Source organism: Wasmannia auropunctata, unplaced genomic scaffold (genome assembly GCF_000956235.1).
Source record: "Wasmannia auropunctata unplaced genomic scaffold, wasmannia.A_1.0 LD336106.1, whole genome shotgun sequence".
Taxonomy (NCBI): Eukaryota; Metazoa; Arthropoda; class Insecta; order Hymenoptera; family Formicidae; genus Wasmannia; species Wasmannia auropunctata.
In genome coordinates, this window is record NW_012026784.1 from 844448 (window position 1) to 870666 (window position 26219).

General features: G+C 43.5%; 3 protein-coding genes across 6 annotated transcripts in view; 2 read left to right on the top strand and 1 right to left on the bottom strand.

Annotated features, from left to right (window-relative positions):
• The window catches only part of LOC105451195, a 4912-nt gene extending 1628 nt beyond the window's left edge, over window positions 1-3284 (top strand). The window contains exons 3-9 of the mRNA XM_011691498.1: window positions 122-437; window positions 624-970; window positions 1031-1256; window positions 1376-1714; window positions 2015-2171; window positions 2259-2422; window positions 2500-3284. Of these exons, the coding sequence (XP_011689800.1) occupies window positions 122-437; window positions 624-970; window positions 1031-1256; window positions 1376-1714; window positions 2015-2171; window positions 2259-2422; window positions 2500-2802 (1852 nt within the window). The 3' untranslated portion in view covers window positions 2803-3284. The remainder of the gene's footprint in view (window positions 1-121; window positions 438-623; window positions 971-1030; window positions 1257-1375; window positions 1715-2014; window positions 2172-2258; window positions 2423-2499) is intronic.
• Window positions 3285-3435: 151 nt separating this feature from the next.
• Window positions 3436-4334, bottom strand: LOC105451202 (26S proteasome complex subunit DSS1). The gene is made up of 3 exons (XM_011691509.1): window positions 4072-4334; window positions 3839-3935; window positions 3436-3551 (listed from the first exon to the last, which is right to left on the bottom strand). Exons 1-3 carry the CDS (start codon window positions 4154-4156, stop codon window positions 3500-3502), a joined length of 234 nt encoding a protein of 77 aa, XP_011689811.1. The 5' UTR covers window positions 4157-4334; the 3' UTR covers window positions 3436-3499.
• Window positions 4335-4567: 233 nt separating this feature from the next.
• Window positions 4568-26149, top strand: LOC105451213. Of its 4 annotated transcripts, none has more exons than XM_011691531.1 (30): window positions 4568-4747; window positions 5220-5509; window positions 5704-6549; window positions 7802-8248; window positions 12530-12699; window positions 12781-12974; window positions 13418-13592; window positions 13686-13855; window positions 13973-14211; window positions 14317-14566; window positions 14656-15041; window positions 15127-15779; window positions 15870-16329; window positions 16472-16862; window positions 16937-17370; window positions 17446-17691; window positions 17776-18716; window positions 18800-19275; window positions 19487-19683; window positions 19759-20157; window positions 20274-20551; window positions 20645-20898; window positions 21012-21223; window positions 21307-21431; window positions 21497-21724; window positions 21859-21984; window positions 22061-22322; window positions 22435-22636; window positions 22721-22968; window positions 23256-26149. In XM_011691531.1, the coding sequence occupies exons 4-30, from the start codon at window positions 7907-7909 to the stop codon at window positions 24066-24068; spliced, it is 8871 nt and encodes a 2956-aa protein (XP_011689833.1). In that variant the 5' UTR covers window positions 4568-4747; window positions 5220-5509; window positions 5704-6549; window positions 7802-7906; the 3' UTR covers window positions 24069-26149. The 4 variants fall into 4 exon arrangements, with proteins under 4 accessions (XP_011689833.1, XP_011689823.1, XP_011689840.1 ...); XM_011691521.1 differs by having other exon boundaries at window positions 4568-4732; XM_011691538.1 differs by having other exon boundaries at window positions 4568-4732; window positions 5342-5509.
• Window positions 26150-26219: the final 70 nt, after the last annotated feature.

The window sequence follows — 26219 nt, forward strand, 5'->3', positions numbered from 1 at the left end:
TTTTCCGCAATTCTCGACTGTGACTGGTGGATTCGCTTACTGCTTACGTTTTTTTCCGTGTGCTACAGTTCGTATCGTTCAAATCTGAAAGTTACGCTACTTATCCCTATTCATTTCACAGGGCATTACGCAGAGTTGAGAAAGGTGCTGCAGCTAGCGTGGAGGAGGCATATAAATATTTACACCCTGGTTCTCGCAGCGCGTTAACGTTAGAGCACATGCTACATCGTTTGGTTACCGTTCTGGCACAAGAGTTTTTACAGTGGGAATTAACTAGTTCGTTACCGTGCAAACTTTTGTTGTCTATTTTAGCGAAGAGGCTCTTAATAACGATAGACACGATAAGCTGCCCAGATTGGTTGATCGAGAACTTGTTAGTATTATTGGAAGTTCCATCGAGCGAAGTTACCGCTACTCCAGTTAAACAAAATATCAATGTAAATTTCAATAGTAACAATCTTAAGACCTGTCCTTTTTAGCTGAACTTTGTGCAACGTTCATCTTTTCTCTTGGAGAAAAAAAAAGAGAAAAATGAATGGTGCAAAAAATTCAGCCAAAAAAACAGGTCTTATACAATTACACAGTAATTACATGACAATATGCTAATTTAATCGTTCTTTTAGGGTACTATAACTGTTGCTCTGAGCGATGGTATCACATCCGCGACAGCGGCTGTGATTCCGCAGCAATTGCCGAAATCGGTATCCAAGTCTAGTCCAACTGCAGCTACTACGACTGAAGATGAGAGTGCAGCTTCAACGGCAGCTCCCAAGAGACCGACTCTGTGTCTGGAGGGTCTCTCCACGGAGCCTGAGCACAGAGGCCTGTGGGGAGACAGCATAACGGACACGGACCTGGAGTTGGAAGAGGATAAGATATCACCGGTGTATGAAGAACCAACGGATTTCGCCACGACTATCGCCAGGCTTAGAAATCTGTTGCAACAGAAATCGACCGCGACTACGCCACTGTTAGTAAAGACGACGCTTAAAGCTCTCAAGCTACATCACTACATGCCTGTAAATTTCAGACACGCCGAAGAAAAGTCCTACGTAATATACGAGGGGAGCCAGTTTATGAATTTATCTATCCCTTGGACGGAGTTTCACACCGCGACGGACGGCTCGCAGCAGTTGTACTACTGCATACAATTCGACGATGTCGAGCAACGCGGGATGGATCTGTTCGAAACGACCACCGCTACCGTCAAAAGGCAATACGCTGATTTCGTTCAGTTGCATCTCAGTTTGGAAGAGGTAAGGCTTGCAACTGTGAAGAAACATTAAAAAAATAAAAATAAAGACGTGTACTTACAGGTGAATTCAGAGAGTCGCGATTTAAATTTACTAATTATATTACGCCTGAAACATTTCAGATTTCATCGTTAACGAGTATCATGTCGGAACTGGTGTTGCCCGAGGGTGGCCGGATCGAACTGGAGACGTATTTGAAAACGCTGTGCACGCGACTGGCGAACGAATGTCCGCCGCAACTGCGTCACTTTCTTCGACCTAGTAGCAGCGCGGGTAAGAAAGCCGACGCGATAGCGCCTCGTTTGGATCGATTCCTGGCCAAGACCGTGACCGGCGTCTTCAATACACTGAAAACGGTTGTGCCGGGTTTTGAACTGGATCAAGAAGAAGATGCTTCCCCTCCACCTACTCTGATGCCCTTGTCTGACATACCTTGGAGATTTGTCGAGGATATAAAATCGGTAATGGAATTTATATAAATTGTAACATGTGCATTTAGAAAAAGAGAAATATTGAGAATTTTAATATATATTTTTCAATATCCTCGAAAAAAATCAATAAAATTATTAGATTATATTTCGACAAGAGGTAACACGTGAATTAAATCTAATTCAAATTTCGTGTCTTTAGTGTTTGTTTTACTTGCTGCAAATTATGTTCTTTTAATGCGGATAATTGGATTTTTTAAATTTGAATTCACAACTTAATTATATTTTTTTATATATTATATAAAATTATTTCGAAATATCTATTTTTTGTAGAAAAGTCTAGCCTGTGAACTCCAGCAACTGATCGCAGAAAGGACAGAGTATTGTACAGTAGACACAGCTTATGAGGCAGTTGACTCGATGGAAGCTAGCGGTGGTGATTCGGAATTACTGGATTGCTGGTGGGAGACCATTAATACATCATATGACGGTAGTTACAAATAGTATTTTTGTTGCATATGAAATATAAAATTATATATACCTTGCAATAACAAAAGATAAATGTTACATTTTTTAGATGAAGTAGACGAGTTAGATTCGAATTTAACGCTGACGTGTACAATGATAGATTTAATTTGTGAGCTTCTAGCAGGCATCGCTAGTAACAATACGCTACAGCAAGAAGCGGTCGTTAGATGGACTAAATTGTTATTCGGCAACATTTCAGAACCGATTCTACAGGTGAGATTTATATTCGGAAGAATAGATATTGTATTTCTTTTACAAGCTATTCGTTAACTTCATGCGTTTATTTACAGAAAATAATTCTTTGGCTATTTGACTCCCTGACCGCTTCTTCGTTAATTTGGGATACGTCACACGATAACACAAGTCAAAACGACACACAATCGAAAGACAAGTTACTACGTATATTAGAAGACAAATTACCGTACGATGTGAAAATGATATTCGGCGAGGACGACGTGCGCAAGGCTCTGCACTATTTGTTCAGTTCATACGAAATCAAAAGAATTAACTTAGATTTGAACATGCAAATGTTAGACGCACTGGTATCGGAATTGTTAATTTCGTGTAAAACGAATCACGACGCCACAAATTAATATTTTTCGATTTTTATTTCTTCTCTCTCGTCGATTTTCAGTTTCTTTGAATAGAAGACTGCTTGGCGACTAGCGAGATTCGCACACTGTTTTATTCTCTCAATGATGCATGCGTCTGGGGGAGTCATTAGGATACTTATATCAAAATATTTATGTAAAGAAAAAAAAATTGATATGTGCCATATATATATATAGAGAGAGAGAGATAGAGAGCATACGTTGACGTTTACGTTTTGTGAAAAAAAACCCGACGGATTTAAAAAAAAAACGAAGACTGTACCTGATTATACATTTACAATAAGATATGCCAAGATATTTTTTCCATTAGAGAATAATGACTCCTTTCAATTGATAATGGCGATGAAGAAACGAGTCACACTCTAGGGAAGGCACTATATAAATTTCTGGAACTTACTAAGTATAGCGTTTGTATTTAATATAACTAAGTTTTTGTACAAAGAAATTGTATGCTCCCGCAAAAACGGTGCGTTACGGTGCGTGTTGTACAACGTATATACAAACTACAGTCCTATCATTGCATTCCAAAGATCGTGGGAAGTTTTACGTGTACACATAACATATACACACATCCACACGAGAGTATACACACACATATGAAATATACACACGAGCTTAATATTTAATTACGTGTTTATTTATATAAAATAATAAGATTAAATGTATATTACAAGCTAATTTAATTTTTCTTGGTTGCATCACTCGTAGCTTTCTGTTTCTCTAGCTGTGCTCTGAAATCAATTATAGCACCGTGAGTGTTTTGCGTACGATACTTTGCAGTTACAGATTTCAATTCTCAGTATACATGATTGGGCCGTTCGTGTCTCCTCGGTACACACGAGATTGGGGAAATTGTAGGGCAGGATTGGAAAAGCATCGTGTGTACTAAGGAGTTAAAAGAACACGATCTTCACGTTTTACATATGCATTTCAACGTTTTTGTTAATCGAATTCTACGTTGCCCTCATCCTGTATACGTGGAATTTGTTTAATAAACTGTTCTATGGCAAGGCAATACCTTAACTGTTGATTGAAATCATCCTCGACGTCATCGTCGTCCCAGTTGTCCTCCCAGACGCTGATATCGTCGCCGTCCTCATCCTTCGCGGTCCAATCTGGTCGATAAATTTATTTTAAAGGCCAAATCCACAATTTTTTTTTAAGAAAATTTGACACCGATGAATCGACGAGTGTTTGAGGTTACGTCGCATAAACGTCAATTAAATAAATCGAGAACTAAGGGACCGGTACCTTCCGCGGGAAATTCCTCGAACTCGTCATCCTCCTCGAGCAATCCGAGATCGACTTTCGCCTTGTCGTTCTTTGTGTCCGTCATGCTCGCGAGCTTTTTATTAAATTTTACTTGGAAAACTTTGAGGTTAAACGGCTACACAAGGCTCCAACAATTCTGAAATTCATTCTCCGCCGACGATCTCTCTCACACCACACATGGCGTTTCTGTTCCTTGCAGCTGCACTTCGCGTTATATTTCTTGCACTTGGAATGAGACAGATGATATAATTGAACGTTGGAGAGTAAAGGAGAAGAGACGTGAAGATCAACTGCAAGGCCCACCTCTCGTCACGTCGGTAACGATGTCGTCGCAGCGGCCATCTTTGACTCGATCGCACGTTTCCTCGATTATCGATAATATCGTTTTCGGAAGATATCGCGCTAACGTTACCATGCGATGTGAGTGTTATTTTCATTATCAAACGAGTCGCGAACCGTCGCGTTACTTTTCAAAATCCACACAACGGATGGGATCCAGGGCGAGTGCATTTCGCGTTCCGTGAGGGCCGTGAGAGATATGTTTATGTATTTTGACGAGAGAACGAGCATCGAAGCGTGACGTCTCCTCGTCTCGCCTTTTGTTTGAGAGAGCTTAGGACTTTCCGATATTTCCATTGAGGTTTGTAGGAAGTCCGTAAGTAATTAGACTCGTCCCAAAACAGTTGAGAGAGGCGTCACAAAGAGACGTCGAGAATCTGAGAGGCGTTTTTGCAAACACTCTTTAAGTATCATTTTTTTTCACAACAAATTCAATGAGAGAGAAATATTAGGGTAAATAATTTGTTAAACTCGCGTTAATTGAAAGACTTCCTGGAAAAATGTAATTTTTGTGATATTTTAATGGGGAAATATGTTGCTTGTATGTACATTAATTGGCTCCAATATATTATTTTTATTTTCTATAAAATAAAAAAAAATGGATACAATAAAGGGAGCCCTTCAATTTATTCAAAAACGAGACATAAACGATAAATTTATAGAATTTGATCGTCTTTCGATCGTCTGCAAGAGATCGAGTTTCCAATGTAAATTTCGGCAGAGCATCAGATTGTTCCTTGAAGAACGCAATTCTTTTACCTACTTATGTAGTCCTATCGAATTTTTAGAGCGGTCAGACTTCATTCCCGGAATACCAGCTTTCCCGACATCGATCGGGATGGAAGACGGAAAGCTTGTCGCACGATTTCGATAAACATACCCTACATTTGTCAGACAATAACCCCCGTAGGTATGCAGACATCGAGGCGCACGACAATGCGACGTGACGTATATATAGGGTGCCCCAGGATCACCGGATATTCTTTCAACCGCAGCTTCCTCAACCAAACGAGTTGGAGTTGCCTTTCTTTGGTAAAAAAAAAAAATCATGTGGGAAAATTACGCTTCGCATCTTTTGGTATGATTTACATATTTTAGTGTTTATTCCTAACTGAGCTTCAAATTAAAATTCTGTCAAAGCAAGAGCTCTAGATTGTTTACTGAAAAGTATACTGAAAAGTACACAGTTAATTCTCCTCCTCATTGTTGAAGCTCAGTTCGTTCGGCGTTCCTTTAATCGTCAAGAGCTAATTGTATTGGAAAACCATATAGGTGCGCCAGGATCAAGGAGTCGCTCGGAGTCCAAAGTTCGGCCGAGAAGGACAGCACGCGGCGCCGGGACACCCAGTACAGTCGCGCTTGGGAGGGACTCACCTGTTTCACAACCTGCGTGACGTGCACGCTCGGGTGCGTCACGTGACCCGCGCTCCACGGCTCCGCTGTAGTAGGTGTAGCGTAGCGTCAGCGCGCTACCAGCGAATGTGCACCATGGCGACCGCGGTAGTAGCCGTAGCGCCTCTGTGAGGAACGGCGACGTTGCGGGTTGCGCAAGGAGTGAGTTGACCGCGGCGAAAAGTGCGCGTATACGCGAGCACAAAACGCAGTGACCGCAACCGCGCCCACGACTCCGAGGGAGGTGCGCTCCAGATGGGGGCGAGATCCGGCTCTGCGACCGACCAACGACGACGACGGCGTCGCGTCGCCGCGGCCGAGGGGCTTTAGCGAAATCCGCGAACATTTAACGAACGAACGATCGATCGATCGATCGGCGTCATCATCATCGGCGATGATTCACGGAGATCGGCGCGGGTCCACGTCAAGATCGAACGCCTCGATCTCGACTTGATTTCAACGGAAATTGAAAAGAAAAAAGAAAAAGAACAGGAACGAGACGAAGAAATCGCGAACGTGAGACGGTAAAACGCAGCGAAACGGCCGCGCTCACGGTTTGCGGTGAAAACGAGAGGAATCGCCAAGCGGAGCACGGAGTAACGGCTGCGTTACGCGCACGGTCCGCCACCGCCGCGGTCCGTGAACGAACCGCGTGAACGAGCGAGGAGGATTAACGCACGAATTCGAACCCCGCGAAGTATCCCGCGTCTTCGGTACAGAGCATCGGTAAGTGTCGCCGAAGATGGTTTCCACCGTGGTGTCTCTCTCCGCTCCGTGACACCGCGCGTCGCGTCGTCGGCGTCGCGCGTCGCGCGTCGCTTCGCTTCGATTCACACGACATACACACGTGCGTGAAGGGCGCGATGTTGATGAGCGGTTGTATGAGCGGTGAGCATGTGGTGAATGGTCAGAGGCTCTGCGATGAGAATTCAAACGAGCGGCCAACGTTGCCGGATCGATGCGATCGAGGATCGTTACAAAGCTCTCCTGGAGGAATTCGAATTTAACCGTTTCGAATTCGAATTGCCGTCTTTTGAGTTGAACTTTACCAAAAACTCATTATTCCCCGTACTTGTCTCGATACGAGTTTTTTGATCAAAAGATTTTATAATCTTACAAACAATAAAAAAAAATAGAAAATTCCGCGATTAAGTTTTGTAGATAAACATAACATTTTATTGCTGCTTGCTTTCACTTTAATTTTAAGTTACGAAGTTTAGCTACGACTTAGCAAAATACCAAAAATGAAGAAATTATTAGAAAGTCGAATTTCACAAAAGAGAAATTGACTTCAAATTTGTCGGGCTACGTTAAAAACTCGATTTAGTATCTATTTTGTAATATTTTTAGGATATCTTTAGATCTATCTCTTTTCTTTGTCACAATAAAGTGACAGTGCTACAGACAGCTCGTTCATTTTCAGTATTTTTTTCTTTTCTTTCAAAACTTGTTCTCGCGTTCAGACATATCGCATGCAGTTGTCTCGTAAAGCGTTTCGATAGTTTTGTTAAAGTTCTCCATCGCGAGACGCGATCTGCCGAACGGTCACGGCGATTGGCGAACACCAGGAAGAGCAATAAACGTATTTTGCGGTACGGACGATCGTTGTCCGAAGCTCGCGCCCGAGCTCGCTGACCAGTGAAAGTATCAGATGTTGCACGGCGCGAGGAGGAAAGACGTTTTCTGACTCACGCGCGAATCGGATCGGCGAGTGACGCGCGTCCGTGGATCGGTCGGCGATAAGCGGATGATTCTCGCCAAGCGAGCGACGGCCTCGTCGACGCGAGTGCATCCCGATTCGTGTGCACGTGTGTTTGCGTAATGCTCAACTGGTATGCGCGCTTGTCCCGAAGGCCGTAAAGGCTGTACGTATCGAGAAATCGCGGTGGAAACACGGTGGAGTCTCTTAAACAAAAATGTCACTTGCATTAATCATTAAGCCTTTTTGAATGTTACAAGAGTGCCGTTCCCGTTTCAGATTTAATAATAAATCGAAGGACTACGGTGGGTGGATTCTATCTTCTAGTGAGTTCAGTGTCTCTCTCTCATCGAGTGGATTCAAATTAAATCGACGATCGGAAACATGTGTCGAGGAATGCAACGGTTGTGCGTCTCGCTGTCGATCCTGGCCGTTCTGGCAGGAGCCCGGCCGGACGACAGGTACGACTCGACGTCGATTTACTACACGGAGCCGACGATGCTGATGAACGCGAGCGGGGTGCCCTGGAACAACGGCGGTCTTCATGAGCTGCACGGCGGCCGCATTGTCCGAGGTCAGAGACTGCTGTCGAGATCGAAGAGCCCTTACTTGCTGCGGGAGGATCTGTTCGTCGAGAGGGACGGCGAGCTCGTCGTCGAGTCCGGCGTGGAGATTCGTTTCGGCCCGATGATCGGCATCACCGTTCGCGGTATCATAACCGCCGAGGTAATAATCCGTAAAAGTTGCAATAAAGGGAACTCCGCTAAAAGGTAGAGTGCACGCTCCCCTGGAGAAAGTCCGGCTTTGTTCTCGACGACGACGACAACGAGAGAGAACAAAGGCGATCGTTCATTGAGATTCCGAAACTGCATCGCCGATGACAAACGTGTCTCTCTCTCTCTTTCTCTCTCTCTCTTGAGAGACACAAGTAGCGTAGTACAATATTTAGAGTCGCCGTCTAGTCGACAGCGTGCAATGTTAGAGATTCGTCATCAAGATAACATTTTTCTGGAAATTGACTGCACTTAAGTAAATTTGCGAGATTACCTTTAGCGTTTAGAGAGAAGATACGCGTTCGAGCAACAGTTTACCCAAAATAGTTGCGTTTTGTTGCAAAATTCACTGCCGACAAATAATACTCGCACCTCGTTACAGTGCCTCGTACATTGTTATGCTCGCTCCAGGTGAATTCCGATAAACATCGTGCGAGAATAGTCTCGTTCAAGCCGTGAAGATCAGTACCGTCGCACGTCTCGCGCGAGCGCTAGATTTTCCAACCGTTACTTTTGTTTGCTAATGTATAGTGCTCCGCCGAGGGGTCTCTCGAGGAGTACGTTTTCGCAGAGCGGGTCATTCTCAGGCATACGTCTTATTGTGCCTCTAAAGAGTTCTATTAAATTACGCGAGCCCTAGTCATCAAAACTAAGTTTGAAGACCAAGGGCAAAGCTATACTCCAGTCACTCTCTGTTTGTACGTTTCGTTCTTGTTTGCTACATTAGTGACACAACAAAAATTATTTTTTAGTTGCTTGCAAAAAAGGAATGGAAACATGAGAAAAAAAGAAAGAACATTTATTCTTCTACAGTCAGTTGTTAAACCAAAATTGCATTTCAAAATTAATATTATAAACTTTTAATGATTCAAAACATTGATACTTATTCGTTTTCTGAGTTGTGTCATTGTAAATGAACTATTGTATTCATTTCATTTTTATTTCTATTCGAATACCTACCAGTATATTGAGTATTCGATAAGAAAAAAATTCGAAGCATAAGAAAGACTCGCTACAGATACCTCACGACTTTTATCGAATATCGCTCAGGTTGTACCAACGCGAGCACCGATAATTACGGACAGCATCCTTACAGTTGCGAAGAAAATATCGATGGACGTGTGTGCGTGTATACGTGCGGACATTGAATGGACATGACTCACCGTGGCGTGAAACTGTGCACGTGTTACTACATGCACGAGAGAGGGAGAGAGAGAGAGAGAGAAAGATCGACTTAAAGACAAATTGCGTTCTCGGAAAGCCTCGTGGGTTACGATTCTAGAAATTTCGCGATATTATGCGTAAGAAGTTCAAATTGAAATCTCACGGGGTATTATTAGCGGTAGTAAAACTTTACTTGCACCTGCCGGCTAGGCCTGGTTATATCGTCATTTACGCTGAGAATCGATAGCGCCGTTGATACCGTTAACTGATAATGAGATTGGAGTCATACCAGCTTCGTTATCAGCGAGATTTCATAATCATTTAAGAACGGTGCGGAGTATGTACGTGGAAGAACGTGATTCATAATTACACGTTTCCCGTGCGTCGTAATATTTTCACGGAATTAGACACGATTTAAATACGCGGCGAGATGCGATACGCTTGATTTCTTTAACTTTGTCACGTGCTTCTTTTGCGTGCTTTTTTTGTTACGTTCATAAACTATATTATTATCTGTCAAAATTATTAATTATTATCAATTAAATGAAATAATATATATTAAATAACATAGATTAAATTACATTATAAATTATGTAAATAGTGTAGGATTAATTAAATAGGGCGTTATAAAGGATTGCAAGATTATAGTATAGTCTCGTGCGTCGTTTTAAATACTCGAGATTTCATCTCTGTAAAATGAATCCCCTCGCGGTAATCTTATACACTCTCGCTCGCCCGGCTTTAATTCATTCTTCCGGTGCGATTGTAATAACTGTCGAATGTCTCTTACTTTGGTTGGATGCACGTTACGGACTACTTGTCGATGTTTGCCAACGATTTATCGTCCCCCCTTTTTTTTACCAGCGAGTCGAGTCATCCGTGTAGTTTTCGGTAAACAGACGAGTTGCGATTAAAACTAAAAGTAATCGTTATTAAGAAATCAACGCTAATATCGAATTTCATTATAGACGTCATCGAGTGACGAAATGACGTGTGGTAACTGACAAAATTTGCAAACGGAATGTTTTTTCTGTATTAAATATTTCACTTTTAAATTATATCGAAATCTATTATAGTTATTTTATAAAATCTGTCCACGTTCTAGAAAAAGCTATTTGATAGTATAAAGAACGATATATTTTTTTTTCTAGCCTTCAATTAAGTGTTTTACCGAGAAAGCGATAATAATATCAGTTATTTTGCGATGAGTGAAGCTTTTGTTTAATAATAACAAAGCTAGAAGTAATTTTGTAAAATAAAGAGCATCGTGCTTTACTCCAGTCCGGTAAATGTAATCACGAAAGAATGCAAAGCGACGGGTGTACACCGACAGGAAAGGGATCCTTTCGCGCGCGCGCGGAGGACACTGGTTGACCGGAAACGCCACGGACACGCGAGCATCGTTGCTTTTATTGTTGCATTATTGGTGTGGACGGTATCGGCAAAATAGGCGCTCGTACCTACGCGTTAATGCTTCTAACAAGTGTTATTAGGTGTTATCTTGTTGCTATTTTAATTGCAAGTTGCGTCGCACGTAGCAATTTTAAAGGGGGCACGCGCGCACTCAATTATTCTATACAGATACGACATACCGCAATCACAAAAATATTTAAAATTATTTAAAAAGTTGAGTTTTTGAAACATTAAACACGCGTTATGTTAATTTATTAGTAATGGAAGAAAACAAATGTTGAACGGATGAGTCATCGGAGTTACCAAAAATAATATGAAATTAATGATCTCTGTAATTGGAGCTGCTGAAATACCGTGTGCGTGTCCTCACAGTTTCGAAGAAATTCACTTAATATACTCACGCTGAGATAAGAGAAAATGAGCCCTAGAACTTATAGAACTGAAATATTGGAAACGTATTTTAATTTTCTTTTTTGTATTTATATATGTACAGGATATCGAAAATTAAATATAATACAAGTAATTAAATCTAATAATATTAATAATATCAAAATTATTCTTTACTATTCGAAAGTAAGGACAGAAAATTATCAAATTGGCACCTTCGGCAGTTTTAATGGAATCACTAATACTAGAACATGGTTCTAGTGTTAATTTACTAATGAGCGTTTCTACTGACCTGTCATTTATGTCACTTGGAAAGCTATCGAAGATTGCCGAGCGCTATCGCTAATGGGGAAAACATTTTTAAAGGCGAGCGAACGGTTGTTCTAATCTCTGTAAACGGACACTTCTTGTCCGTGCCATTTCCGTCGACCGGTGTCGAGGGGTCTGCAGAAAGCGCTAATCGGATAATTAAGAACGGGATGCGAACAACGCGTGTAACCGTACGACCGAGTGATTCAGCAGCGGCACCGCCTCTAATGCTCTAACCGATGCGTTTCAGGTCACGCGTCAACCGGCGGTTCTTGCCCCCGCGCGATTGACCCACGACCTCGGTAATCCTCTTATAGACTCTACGTAGTGCCAAGACCTTCGGCACCGCTCTTGGCACGGATCAAGCGGCGCTGCTGAAATTTTTCGGCCTTTAACACTTTGCCTGCCAAGCATTGATTTTAGCATTGAGCTTGATAAATCTAATAAATTAATATTTCTTTTTTTTTTAATGTCTTGTAGCTTATATTGTTTCTTTAATATGTTAAATGTTTAGTAAAATTATTCTTAATCGGGTAAATAAAACCGTCACTTACAAATGGGAGACCAGGTTTTTGTTGAAATTATCCAGATATGGCTAATAGATACGGCAGTCAAAGTGTTAACGCAAGAGTTTCACGCCGTAAAGGAACGTAGATGTTAAATCGAGCGAAAGTAATTCGCAGTGGAACATTGAACACCTGTAACCGCCATACATATTACTATTGAATTTATGGAATTTCCTCCCATTTTATACCCAGTATTACCTACTTAACATAGCGACGTAAAATAGTAGCGATAATAATATGGATACTAAATTTGGGATGAAAAGTGATGCAGTATATTATCGTGGTTTTTTGTTCGCGAATCAATGATTTTTTTTTACAAGAGTGTCTTTTAACATTTTAATTTACAAATAAAATTTTGTTGAATATTTTCTAACGATTGTTAATTCTGTTAAAAGGGCGAGGCACATGCGCCGATCCTGCTGACCGCGGCGGAAGTGGAAACGCAGGTTCCAACTCTTCGAGCATCACCCACGATACGCCTTGTTGACGGACCGAGTCCGCTAGCGGGAAGGCTGCAGCTCTTTCATCAAAGTGCCTGGCGTTCCGTCTGCACGAACTCGCGAAAGTACGTACGCAGCGAACGTAACCGACAACAATGGAGATACCGGAGCAGATATTTTTATATGCGAATCTCATTGCGTTACAGTTGGACCCGCGCGGACCTGGAGACAGCGTGCCGGCAGCTTGGTTATCAGGGCGGTCAATGGTGGTCGTGGGTCGACAGACAATGGCCGTCCAAGCCGCGTCTTCTTTATGAAGAACCAGGTTGTCGTGGCACCGAGATGTCGCTAACAATTTGCGATCGTTGGTCGGAGAGAGAATTGGGCGCCGGTGTTTGCGGTGAGTGTTTGCAGATTTCTCCTTCTCTATGTGTGCATGTATGTATTTGTAATTGTATTTTTCAAGGTATGAATCTTATTGTAAAAATTGCGGTAATGTACATTATTTTTAATCATTAAATAAAGTAAAATTGATTGCACGTCTCTGATGAAAAAATTCTTATATCTTATAATATTTTTAAGAATTTATATTTTAAATTTATACAGATTTTTCAAAAAATACCTTAAACTTCTTTTACATTTTGTTTTTTGAAAATTATGTAAACGTTCCCTCTTCCGAAGTGTTTCAATTCGCATAAAAAATCTGAGAAATTTTCTAAAGATTCAATTATATAAAAATTCTGGAAAATTTTGGAAAAATTATATAAAGATATTTGCAAAAAAGTATTGTGAATCAATAAATGGCAACGTGCCAATCTAATCTACCGATCCTACATTTCATAGATTATCATCCGGACCTGGGTATTTCTTGCCTGCCTCGCCACGATGGTGCGACCAAAGCGATCAAGCATTGGCGAGGGATACGATTTGAGGACGCGGTGTACCATAGACCGCTCATTCAACAGAACACACTTTACGTGCGTCGATCGCGGTCCATTTTGCGAAATACGGTGATCGAGTGAGTATCTTCAAGGAGATAACAATCAATTTTCCCTAATATATTTATTTTTAATATATCGCGTATATAAAACTATTTTAATTCTGCAAATAGATATGCTGGCACCGGGAGGGAATACAATGTAACATCGGCAATTCATGTGGAAGGCGTACCACCGAGAATGGAGTCGATTTCTGTTCTCCATTCTGCTTTCACGGGTATCAACGTCACCACGCCGGACGCACCGGTCGTGATAAATAATTGTACCGTGCAATATAACAGAGGTAAGATACAAATCATCTCCCATTCATCTTCTTTTCGTCTATTACATTTTAATGTTTTACTTACAAGTACCATATCGAATAATAATATGTGATAATTTACTGGTGGATTTATTTCAGGATACGGGATTTATGTAAATAGCTCGTCCGGCATGGCGCATATCAACAACTGCACGGTTTTCGAGAACGGAGCGGACGGGATAAAGTACGTGCACGCGGACGAGCGACCGGACGAGAAGCTGGATCGTAACGACGTGTACGATCTTTGTACCTTCCCTACAACGACCAGTCAGACCTTCCCCATCACTGTATCTATGGAGCAGAATAAATATGCGCTCAACGTAAAATATTGTCCACAAGTGAGTACGACTGTTTACCGCTGGCGAAAGTAATACTGTACTTCGCGCGGAAATTTTAACGATAACGCGACAACGCGTTTATTAATGGCAATATATATTGTTCAGCACATTTTCACGAGGCCGGGCCATGTGCTGACGGTGCATTTTCTGCAAATGAAAACCGACAGAAACGACAGCGCTGTCATAGAGGTGCGCGACGGTATAAGCGGAGTGGACAGGCTTTTGGCCACTGTCAAAGTCAGAAACGGAACGTTACCGCAGAGCGTGACCTCAACGCGCCAGAATCTCTTCGTGAAGTTCACAGCGGAATCCCGAACGAACACGATCGTGTTCATGCGAGTGTCGTCAGGCTACAGTGAGTCTAAGAAGAATTTACACATTCCGGATTATACGGATCTTAAATTATTAAGTTATTAAAGATGCTTAATGCTTTTTTTTCCACAGAGAAAACATATGATCTCAACGTGACTGGCAGTGTAATATCAGGCAACAGCGGCCGTGGTATCATCGTGGAGAAGCTAAGATCCGCCTTGCACATCCACGAGACCTCGGTGTCGAATAACGATCATGTGGCGGGCGTGCAGGTGCTGGGTGGCGCGACGGACGTTAATATCACCGACAGCCGTATCTCGTTCAACCAAGGGGACGGCGTTAACATCACTGTTACGGGCGGCAATCGTAACGTGTCGCGTAGCAGTATATCGTCCAACAGCGGTTACGGTTTCGCGGTGTGGCTAAACGACAGCCTCGCCACCGAATACGTACACTTCAATCAATCGACCGTGATCGAGTACTCGCAGATATTCCGCAATAAGGACATTGGCGTTTTGGTAAGCACATATATATTGTTTTACTTGTATCGTTGATTGTTATAATATATATATGAATTAACATCTACCTTTCTTCGGTCGACAGATTGGTAATTCAACCGGCAACTCGTACGTGAATGTAACTGGCAACTGGTTCAATACCAGCCTCGAAACGGCGCTGCAAGTGGAATCCAGTTGGAGGAGGGACAATGGAATAATGAGAGTGCAGATCGGGCACAACTCGTTCATAAAGAATGCGAAGTTGGGGATCAAATTGAGCCCGGCGCTCAATCTCGACGCTATTATAGAGTACAATCACTTCAGAGACCAAGCGACCGGCGCGATTCTGATAAAAAATCCGCTGTACGAAGAGTTTAACGTCTTACCCGCGGAGGTCGTGATCCGACATAACGAATTCTACGACAACCGAGGTACCTTCGTAGCCAGCATCGGCTTATCGCCTTACAACGACGCGCAAAAGTTACTGTTCACGAGGAACTTCCTGCGTGACAATCGCGTTCGGGAGCTGTTCGACAACGGCGATATGCTGAATGTCAAACTGATACCGCGCTCCAGGGTAGCCGCTGTCGTTGTCGTATCCTCGGGCAACGTCGAAGTTTTCCGTAACATTTTACAAAATCCCGAATCGCCTTATGAGATCGGCTCTCATCTGGAGGATCAGAGCAAAGTTATCAATTGTACGTACAACTGGCTAGGATCTCACGAAGAGAAGAGGATATTCGATCGATTGTTCCACAGGTACGTCTAGTTAACATTTTTCAATTCTTGAGAATAGTAAGTAATGATAAAAATACAATATGTTAATTAATTACAACTTTTGCTGTTCAGGAAGGACAGATACAATCTCGCCAAGATCGAGTATCTGCCTTACCTGCTTCACAGCAGCAACCCTGGCGCGAACACCATCATGCAGCATCGGACGTACGTGCCGCAGTTCATCACGCCCGGCACGAATCTAGTCGGGGGTGAGGTAGACGGCCAGGAGGAATTAAAAGCCGGAGAGTACATGGTCGAGCGTGATATCAACGTGAGACCCGGCGGCAAACTAATACTGCAGCCGGGCGTTACGTTACGCTTCCCACCGGCCGTGGGAATGATGATCGCTGGCAAATTCGACGCGCGCGGCAAGAAGCCTAGCGATATCTTGTTCACCCTCAAGGAGGAACTCAATGTGTTACCGATTAACGACACTTTCACGGACGAGGAGGATACAATTCAAATCGACGAGACGGAAACCGTGCCAGTGAGACTTCTTGGTGGAAAAACGAATCTCGAAGGGAGACTGCAGGTAACACCCTATATTTTCTCTCTAAATGTTTATCTTTAAAGAGCTAATTTATCAGTTTTTTCAAATATTAATAAACTTTAAAACGTTAAAATAAAAAAAATTGCGGTTTACATAATTTTCAATTATTCTTTAATTCTGAAAGGTAAAAATTGGGAATAAATGGGGCACCGTGTGCAATTATGGATGGACGATTCTGGATGCGGCGCTCGTTTGCCATCAGTTAGGCTTTATCCTCGATTACGAGAATTGGCTCGTGGAGCGATCGCACATTCCAAACGCGGGCATCAACGAGGATATACTTCTCAGCAATGTGCGCTGTACCGAATACGACAGTGATATAACTAAATGTCGGGCGGAAAGGGAGCAGGATTTCGAGAACTCGTGCACTCACGCGAATGATGTTGGCGTCAGGTGTTTGGAGGCGGCATGGGCGGGTCTCAGATTGGGACCGCTGGCGCAACGAAGCGACTTGCAGTACGTGACGATCGAAAAGGCAGGCTTGCTGGATTACAAAACGAATTCATTTAAGCCAGGTAATTCCTTGCCGATTTTCTTAATAATCAATCGATCCGAATGTATTACGAATAATGTTGTATTTTTATAATAGCCTTACAAATCGATTTCGCCCGGCACTCGCTGGACGGTGTCAAGGTCATTAACAATCTGCAAGACGGCTTGGGAGTTCTGTATTCCGACATATATTCGGCGGACGCGATAAATATCGTGACGAACAGCGATTTCTCGCAGAACGGCGGGAGTGGCATCAGTTTTAAGCAACTGGGCATGCGGATCATCAGCTCGCGAATCGAGAACAACAAGTTCGCCGGAATAAGGCACAATCCTGCACTCTCGGCCGTTCAGCAGAGAGAATTCGCGGGATGGTTCCTGCGCGCGCCGGACACCACGATCGACTCGCCGTACAATCCGATAATCCTGCCGGACATGAACGGGAATGTCATCGAGCTCGCTAACGGGGAGACCAAATACATCATCACGGCCAAAGTGACCGGCGAATCCGTCCGTCGTACCATCACCATTAAAGTAAATTCTTTTCCCTCTCGCAAAACGTATATTCTGTTGAATCGCGATTGAAACTAAACTTTATCCAAATCACAGTGCACCCACGGCTACGTCATCGGCATCCAATTGTTGAACCCGATAGAGAATCGAAGTACGGAACAGATTATACTGCACGACTCGCAGCGTTTCAACGAGAATCAGACGATTTGGCACGTAAAACGGGACCTGAACGTCTTCCCCGTCTCGTCCAGTTCCTTCGGGGTAATTTTGGAGTACGACAGCGGTGATAATGCCCTCGGTGGAGCTGTCATAGTTGTCACGTCGCTCCTGGCTCCGATACAGGTATATATTTTAAGTTCGAATACAACATTTACCGAAATATAGCATTGATTGTACGTTTGTTAAATGTTACGATTACGTTTACAGAATATTCGCAATAAAATAGTCAGAGGTCCTATTCCGTCGCTGATCGTCACGAAGACGAGGATCAAGAGCAATCAGAAAGGCGTGCTCGCGTTCTACTACAATCGGTACCTGAACGAAATCGGCGATCATTTTCTACGGAAAGCCAACGAGACTATTCAGCTAGTCGGTTGCGAGATATCGCACAATCACGAGGAGGCCGTTTACGTGTATTCGCCTTACTGGAACATCTATCAGACGAATCTGTCCGAGATCTCGATACACATAAACAACAGCCTGATCACAGACAACGGTAAAGGTATACATCAGTTCAGCCGCGACGCGAGGCACTCCAACAATCTCTTCCACTGGATAATGCAAGACAGCACGATCGAAAGAAATCGCGGCGGTGGTTTCGAGGTGCTGCTACCGGACGTCTGGCAGTACAACGAGAACTTCACGCACTCCCTGTACTTCGGCAATAACACCTGGCGTAACAACGAACAGTTCGGCTTCGTGGTGGACGGGCATTTCGCGCACCTGAACGTATCCCACAATCGTTTCGACAGCAATCGCTGCAAGACCGGTCTAATATCGATACGCGGCATGGAGAAGAGGATCAGAATCGACAACAACCGTATCGAGGGTAACAGCGGCGTCTACATGGTCGAGTTCCGCGCGGACAGCCAGTCCGAGATCCTCGGTGACGTTTACGCGCGCTTCTATTACAACGAGATCAAGCGAAACGCGTACGATCTCGTCGGTATGGGACCACGCCGAACGTTCGACGATCCCAGCTACGTCGTCGGCTTTCACGGTATACAGAAGGTGCGAGTCAACAGAAATCTCTTCGGCGAGAACTCGCTGGATTACGAGTTACTGGCGGGCATCAGGACGGCCAAGATCAACAACGAAGTGGACGTGATGGAGAATTGGTGGGGTACCGATAACGACACCTCTATCAGGTAAAATTTCACGTAAACGATTTGTTACTTTTCAGAGAAAATACTGCATTTGATTTATTTAAAACCTGTACGTTTTTTCGTAGATGGAGGATTTTCGATTTCGATGATTGGAACGATCACGCGGTGGCCAACTATCGGCCGTACTTGATGAGCGACTCGTTCGACGCGTCTATCTCCGCGTCGTGGCATGTAAATCGGGAAATCGACTTGGACAATCTGGGCGGTCGCATAGTGGACAGTCTCTCGTTGTACGCGAGATCCGAGCCCTACGTTATACGTTCCGACATCACGGTCATGCCGGAAGCTACCATGCACATCTACCCCGACGTCGTGATGGAGTTCGCTCCTAACGTTGGCATCTTAGTCCTGGGAACGTTGAAAGCCGTCGGCGTACCCGGCCACGAGATCGTAATGAGACCGATGAAACGAGTTGACGCGAGCGTGAACACTACATTCTCCAAGCCGACGCCAATGAGGGCTTCCGCTAATCTTATATCAACGCCAGACGAGACGATTCGTCTGTGCAAGGATGGACGTTGCTCCGCATTGCACCACGAAGGTATATCGAGAAAACAAAAATCATTCTTTAAAAAACTCATTATTTATTAGTAGATTTTCTGTCTCTGTCTCATAATTTCTCTAAATTTTTTATGTACATTATTTTATTATTATATAATATTATTTTTATATATTTTTTTATTTTCACTATATTTTATATTATTATATATATTATTATTTTCGTATATTCAGTTACGTTTCTTTTGTAACAGGATTTCTAGAGTACTTTAACAAGACGACTCTTCAGTGGATCCCGTTGTGCGACGATCGATTCACCGAGCGCAACGCCGAGGTGGCATGCCGACAACTCGGTTACGACACCCTCAACGTGTACGTGTCATATGATCGTAGATACGAGCTCCATCCTGGTTCGTTGACGCGCGTCTGGTCTTGGCCCGAACCGCTGCAGGTGCGATCGGTTTTTCACTTTTGATTTTGTATTCGGGAAAATTCCCGAACTCGCTAATTTTTAAACGTTTCACAGTGTTCTGGGAAAGAGCAAAGCCTCGAGGACTGCCAGATCAGACTGAACGGTCAGTTGTTCGGTCATCGTCACGAGTGCTCGTGGGACGGGCAGTTCGTTTTCCTGCATTGCGGCAAGCGAAACCTGGACGACGCTTACGATTATTGGGGCGGAATACGCATCGCGAACAGCGAATTCGAGCATCATCTCTACGAGCATCGCATCCACGACGTCGTGACTCACGAAACGGTCAGGCGTGTCGAGTCGGTTCTCCGATACATCAACATAACCGGCGCCGGGATCCTGCACTACGAGAAATCGTCCGCCATACAGTCGATCATGAAGTCTCCGGCGGTGGTGCACGTAAACATAGATCGCAGCGCTTATCACGGCATCAACGTCGTGTCTCCGACGCACACGGTAATGCGGAATTGTACATTTGTAATGCAAAAAGAAAAAAAAACGCAAAGCGGAGTAGCTCCCGTTTGTTTGAAAACACGCACGGTCACGCACACGTGTTTTTATGCATATTACAGGTGGAATTACTATTCAACACGATTAACAACGTCCTCGGCAACGGCGTAAATGTACTGTCCTTGACGGGAGAAGGCCGCGAGGCGGATGAGAGCTCGTTCATGCCTATTAAGGATCTCAATATTCCTTATCATCTATTCAGCATGGTCGATATATGCGACACCGCGAAAGAGATCACGATCGAGGAGCGTGTGATCGTGTATTACAAGTACGATAATTATCCTGTGAATTGCGTGAAGATTTTCCGCAGTCCTTACAAAACCAAACCGTTTGGATTTAGGTATGTCTGACTCTTTTCTTTTTCGTGTCGCGCGAGAACGGTTTTCAAAATAGCGCGACGAAAAACTAGAAAGCGAATATCCTGATTTTCCAGGCTTTTGCAATTCAATCTTTACAACTCCACCGGCAAGCCGGGCCGTGCCGACGGTATAACACTGTACGACGGGGATATTTACAATATCAGCACCAAAGCGATTGCCCATTTAGAAGTTAATACTCCTGACGAGAAGAAATTGTTCAGAACGGAGAATCCCAGTATTAGCATTCGGTTATTCGCCAACGGCGCCAGTAATGTGCACGGATTTATCGCGGAAATCGTGACTCTCCCGATATCTGCCATTGGTTTCAGTAAGTAATCTCAATCTAACGTTTTATTGGAGAAATAGTAATTTTTTTTATAATTACGCTTATTTCGGATTACGTACTCCTCTCACACGCTTGTTTACTTTCGTAATTGGCAGATCGCGACGTGCAGCACAACGTTTCCTATTCTGTGATATCGAACTGCCGCGAGGGAGCCGTGAAGTATTCAAGCGCAGGCGAGGTGAATGCCATAATGACACTTGAGCGTAATCAATTTGTGAATAATTGCGAGAAGCTGTACGGTAATTTCACCACGTGTAAATCTGCGCTGTGGCTCGACGTTCAAAATACGCAGTCGCTCTATTTCAGGGTGAGTACAAAACGTAATACGCTTAATTTCTTTTCACAACATTCTCAAAACGCGACGTTTTTTAATTATTTAATGTGTTTTAGAACAATTTGGTGCAGCGGAATCAAGGCGGTCTTTCCATCCGCGCCGATTCGAGAGGTTCAGCAACGTCCCTCAAGGGATGGATTCACAATAATCTCTTCACGGAAAACTTCAACAGGCCTGCGTTGTAAGTACAATGTTGTAATTCGTTTATAAAAGTAACGAGAGAGTGACACTGCGGATTCTCTTCAGGTACGTCGAGGGTCGTCAGAGCAGTCCCTACCAAGAGGTGACTATATTCAGGAATTATTTCACCAAGAACAATGCTCCCTACGAAAATAACATCATTTTGAAGCAAGTGGTCAGCAACATGACGCTCAATTACTTACACGGAAATCTCGGTATGCACTTACTGGAGATTTCGGGATTCGAGAAGGTCCGCTTGCCCTATCAAAGCACATCTCACAACGGCTTCTACAAGTGAGTCACTTTATATATATTTTTTTAATGTTTTTCTGCTTCATATTTCTTTATCACATCGCGTGCCAGAAGCTCGCTTTATAGAAAATTATACGGACGCGATCGGAAGAAATAAAATATTTATAACTTTTTAGAAACTACGCGGTCGATCGTGAAGGCCGTAGCACTATCATCGCCGGTACACCCGGCCAGCAATACGTCGATAATGTATTTTTTAATCCCGATAACGATTACGAGATGCTCACGCCGAACAGATCTCTGTAAGTGAAAGCAAAATTTGATCGCAAGATGATTATTTAAAGATCTTAACACTCATCAAACGAATCTCCCATCTAGTGAATTAGAAATGTGGCGAATACCCCACATAGACGCGCGGCACAACTGGTGGGGCTACAACGAAACTTTGGCGGTGGCTGGACGCATCAGAGATCGAGGGGATTCACCCGAGTTGCTGCAAGTGGATTTTCAGCCCTTCCATATAAACAATAAGTCGGTATTAAGCGGCAAGTGTCCACCCGCCTGGGATCTCGTCGGTGACACGTGTTACATATTGATCGGCGCGCCGATGGACTTTTACAGCGCGCGAGACTTTTGCAGGGTGAGTTATTCTAGCCGGGTGTATGATACTTAATCTCTTAAAATGCGTGTATTTAGTCTCACGTGCTCTCTCCTTCATTTTATATTTATTAAATCGTCTTTTTTTCATGCAGTCGGCAAACGCGTCGATGCCGTTCATTATGGGAGATTATCTGGAACTCTGGAAATTCGCGCGCAAGCAACAGGAGCGATTCGATTATTCGGAGCGCGTATGGGTGCAACAATTGGAACGCATCGATCAGTGCACGATGTTCACGTATCAAACCATCGAGATCGATCACTGCGCGCAACCCAATTCATTCATTTGCGAAATCGGTACGTAGAATATCATAACGAGATATAACAAATTAATAAGAAAAAAATTAAGAAAATAAAAAAAATTATTTCGGTTTTTGACAGATCCCAGAGTCAACATCGATCCTCTGTCGTGGAGGAAAGATATCGTTGCGGTGGGTGTTTTGGGAGCTGTCGGTGTCGCGCTGGCATTGCTGACCGCGGCGATCGCGTTGTGGGCATCCAAGTCGAAGAAACGCAAACTCGAAAGACTGGAGCGGCGTAACTCTATTAGGCAATCCCTGCATTCCCTGCGATCGGTCGGCTCCACGTCGGGTTTCACGGAGCTTGCTTATCGACGAAAGCCTATCGCGGTAAATATAAATTGCGACAATTGAGCAAATAAATGCCAATAGATTTTAGAATTAAACCCGTAATAACGATTAAAACTGCGTGAACCATTTTAAAAGTTAATTAAAGACTTTAGTGTTATATTCTTGTGAAAAAATACTAGAATCAATATTGGATTTGAATAATTTTCTAATTTCTCAATCATTTTTTCGCAAGTCCGACAATATCTTTTCAGAGTATCTTTAAAGAGAAGTTAAAGAAATTAATATAAAGATGCGAATGACATCCTTTTTTCACATCTATGTTTCAGACCAAACATTCCACGGATACGCTAAACTCGAATTATAAGCGCATGTTGAACGGTGGTAGCCTAGACTCGATGGACAAGTCGCAACTGAATTCCTCGATAGAGGACAATCAGAGCTACGACGTGTACGAGGCACATAATCCGCGATACTCGCCGAGCACGAGCGACTTCAAGAGTACGGCGCAGAAGTACGGCGCGGCGCAGAGCGTCGACAATCCGGTCTTCGACCTGGCATATCGCAACGAGGGCTTCCGCAATCATTCCACTTTCGCGGCGAGGAACGGTACCGCCGCCACCGCTGCCGCCGCCGCCGCTTCTAACTGGCCGTCGCAGCCGAACGTGCAATCGACATCGGTCGACGAGAGTCCCACGGTGTATCCCAACAACGAAACCTCATCGTACCTTCACAACACATCCACGCTGCCGCTCCACTCCAGCCTTGCGCTCACCGACTCGATGAGCGAGCTGAAACGCGACATCGAGGCGTCGTCGGCCGGTTACGATCCCATGGATTACATGAAACCCGCCTACGACTCAACGCCGAGTCAGGCGTCCGAGCCCGTTCCGGAGTACGCGTCGGACTTCCAGCCGCCGGTACCGCCGCACCCCTATCACTACGAGCCCGAGAGTAGACCCAGGAGCGAGACGCTGCTGGAGACCAACTTCGACACGGGCGAGGAGAAGCCGCTGCGCTCGAAGAGCGAGGTCCTGCTCGAAACCAATCTGGACGCGTTCCTAGTCAACGAGCCCACGGAACTCACCCAGCTGTCGACGGCCGCGCGAAGCAAGAGTCAACCGTTGGAAACGGCGATGTAAAGTTCTCGGAACGCGACCTCTTAGACCAGCGTTATCCACAATCCGGGCACAGTGCCGAAGCCGTGTGCCAAACGTCTAGCGACGAGCACTGCCAGCTATCGCACAATAAGAGATTTTCACTCGTTCGTAACATTATGCTGCCGATTTAAGCGACTCGTGCCATTTCCAATGATTGCAAACTAAATATTGGAATGTACGCGCACAGTAAGTCTTCGTTGTTAATAACCCAGGAGCAAAGATGCGGACAACGCTAACTCATTGTTAGCTGTAGAAATCGAGAGTCTCGTCACGTTGTGAAACAACGTTAAATCATTGATCCGACACGTTAGATAACGTTGCAATAATTATTTATAGCGACGGATTGAAATACAATTAATAAGTATGTCAGTCTTAGACAAGCCGTGTTTGGGATAAATGCATAGTACTCGTACAGACACGCAAGATTTTCGATGGGAATCGCCCCGTCAAGACTTCGCGAGAGGGAGTTCATTACGTATAATATCAACGTTTTTGCTGTTAGATTTTTTTTTACTAAAACGTTGATAGTTTGGCATGTATGTTTAAAATGGACCGCATTTTTTTTCACACGACGTCCTAAAGATCTCGATATTTTCGATTCAGTTCATCTTCCGTTAACGATTCTCGGAAGTTGACGCGCGTTAACTTGTTGCGTCATGCAATCGTAGGTGTTCCAAAGAGGATGACTGTTACAACGACACGTGTTACTTAATTCCAATTTCGTCCACAAGCGGTATCTAATACCCGCTAATTTGATAGACTGTTAATAACGACACCGTCGTTGAGAGTGATGCGACTCGCCGGAGACAAGGCTCGCGGATGATCCGCGAGAGTAAATCGATTGTTAAGACTACGATACAAGTATTTAGCAATTTTATCAAAATCTAGACGTTAAAAAAATTTTTTTGATACATATAAGTTGACGGAGAGAATATTTAGAGATATACAACACGTTATAAATATTATCCGACGATAAATATTTATCGTCGGAAGCAGGACGGGCGGGAAGGAGGATGTATATTAATATTAACGATAAAAGTGCAAAAAGAATTAATTGATTGATTAATTCGTTGTTGATCTTGTTGCGACAAAGCTGTGAGAATAAAAGCAGACCTCATATTCGTAATTAGATTAACTGGACACTCTCATTGTGCTCGACATTGTTCGACAAACGAGGTGTACGTCAGATCGATCAAAATTTCTCCTTGTTAATTTAAGAGTATTAAAAAAAATGAACAAGTTTATTCTTTAATCTGCTAACATCAAGAAAAGTTGGAGTTATCAGATCCGTTGGCAAAAATCTATCGCGGATGCACGGTGTTACACTGCCAAGTGTGTCCAACGTCCGTACGTTAACTCTCGCGAGTATTAATAGAGTGATTAATTGCTTTAAGGGTATCTACGTTATAAAGCTAAGCTGTAAATAAGTACGCTCTATTTATCTAATACTCGACGTAGCGCAACGCAGAAAATATGAATTTCACGAAGATACATCCGAGCATTTACGACGTGATAAAAAAATTTGTACTCGCCACAGAGGCGTAACGCCTTCTTTCCCAGAGGTAACTTTACACATACTAAATAGACTTACCGTTTCCATAAGCAAGGTGATCTCACCGATCTTGTTCTTATCGAGAAAACATTTTTATATTACCTGCCTTTAGCAAAGTATCCGTCCATACACGTAGATTTTAGCGCGATCGCGAGCGATCAATCGCCTTTTTACGAGGTGCGCGATAAATAGAATTCTAAGTAAAACTTTCGCTATGTAAAGATTGCCTAAAGAATCCCCAAGGGGATATTCTTGAAAGAGAAGATATATATATATATATGCATGTGTGATACACGTACCTATTAGCAGAACGCGAAGGCACTCTTGCACAACGTCCGCAATATATATTTAAATATTTGCAACGTAACTTTCATTAAGATTTTAATCAGCTTAATTGTGCCACGAATTCTCTCATAGGTACCTTGCGCGAATGGAATTTGATGTTTATAAGGCTGCCTTTCATGTACATGTTGCAGAAATAAGATAAATAAATTAAGCGAATCCAAACGATCACACGTGACAATTACAATACCCAATAGTTTCGCAGTCAAACTACATTTACATTGCTGTCCCTCTTTTAG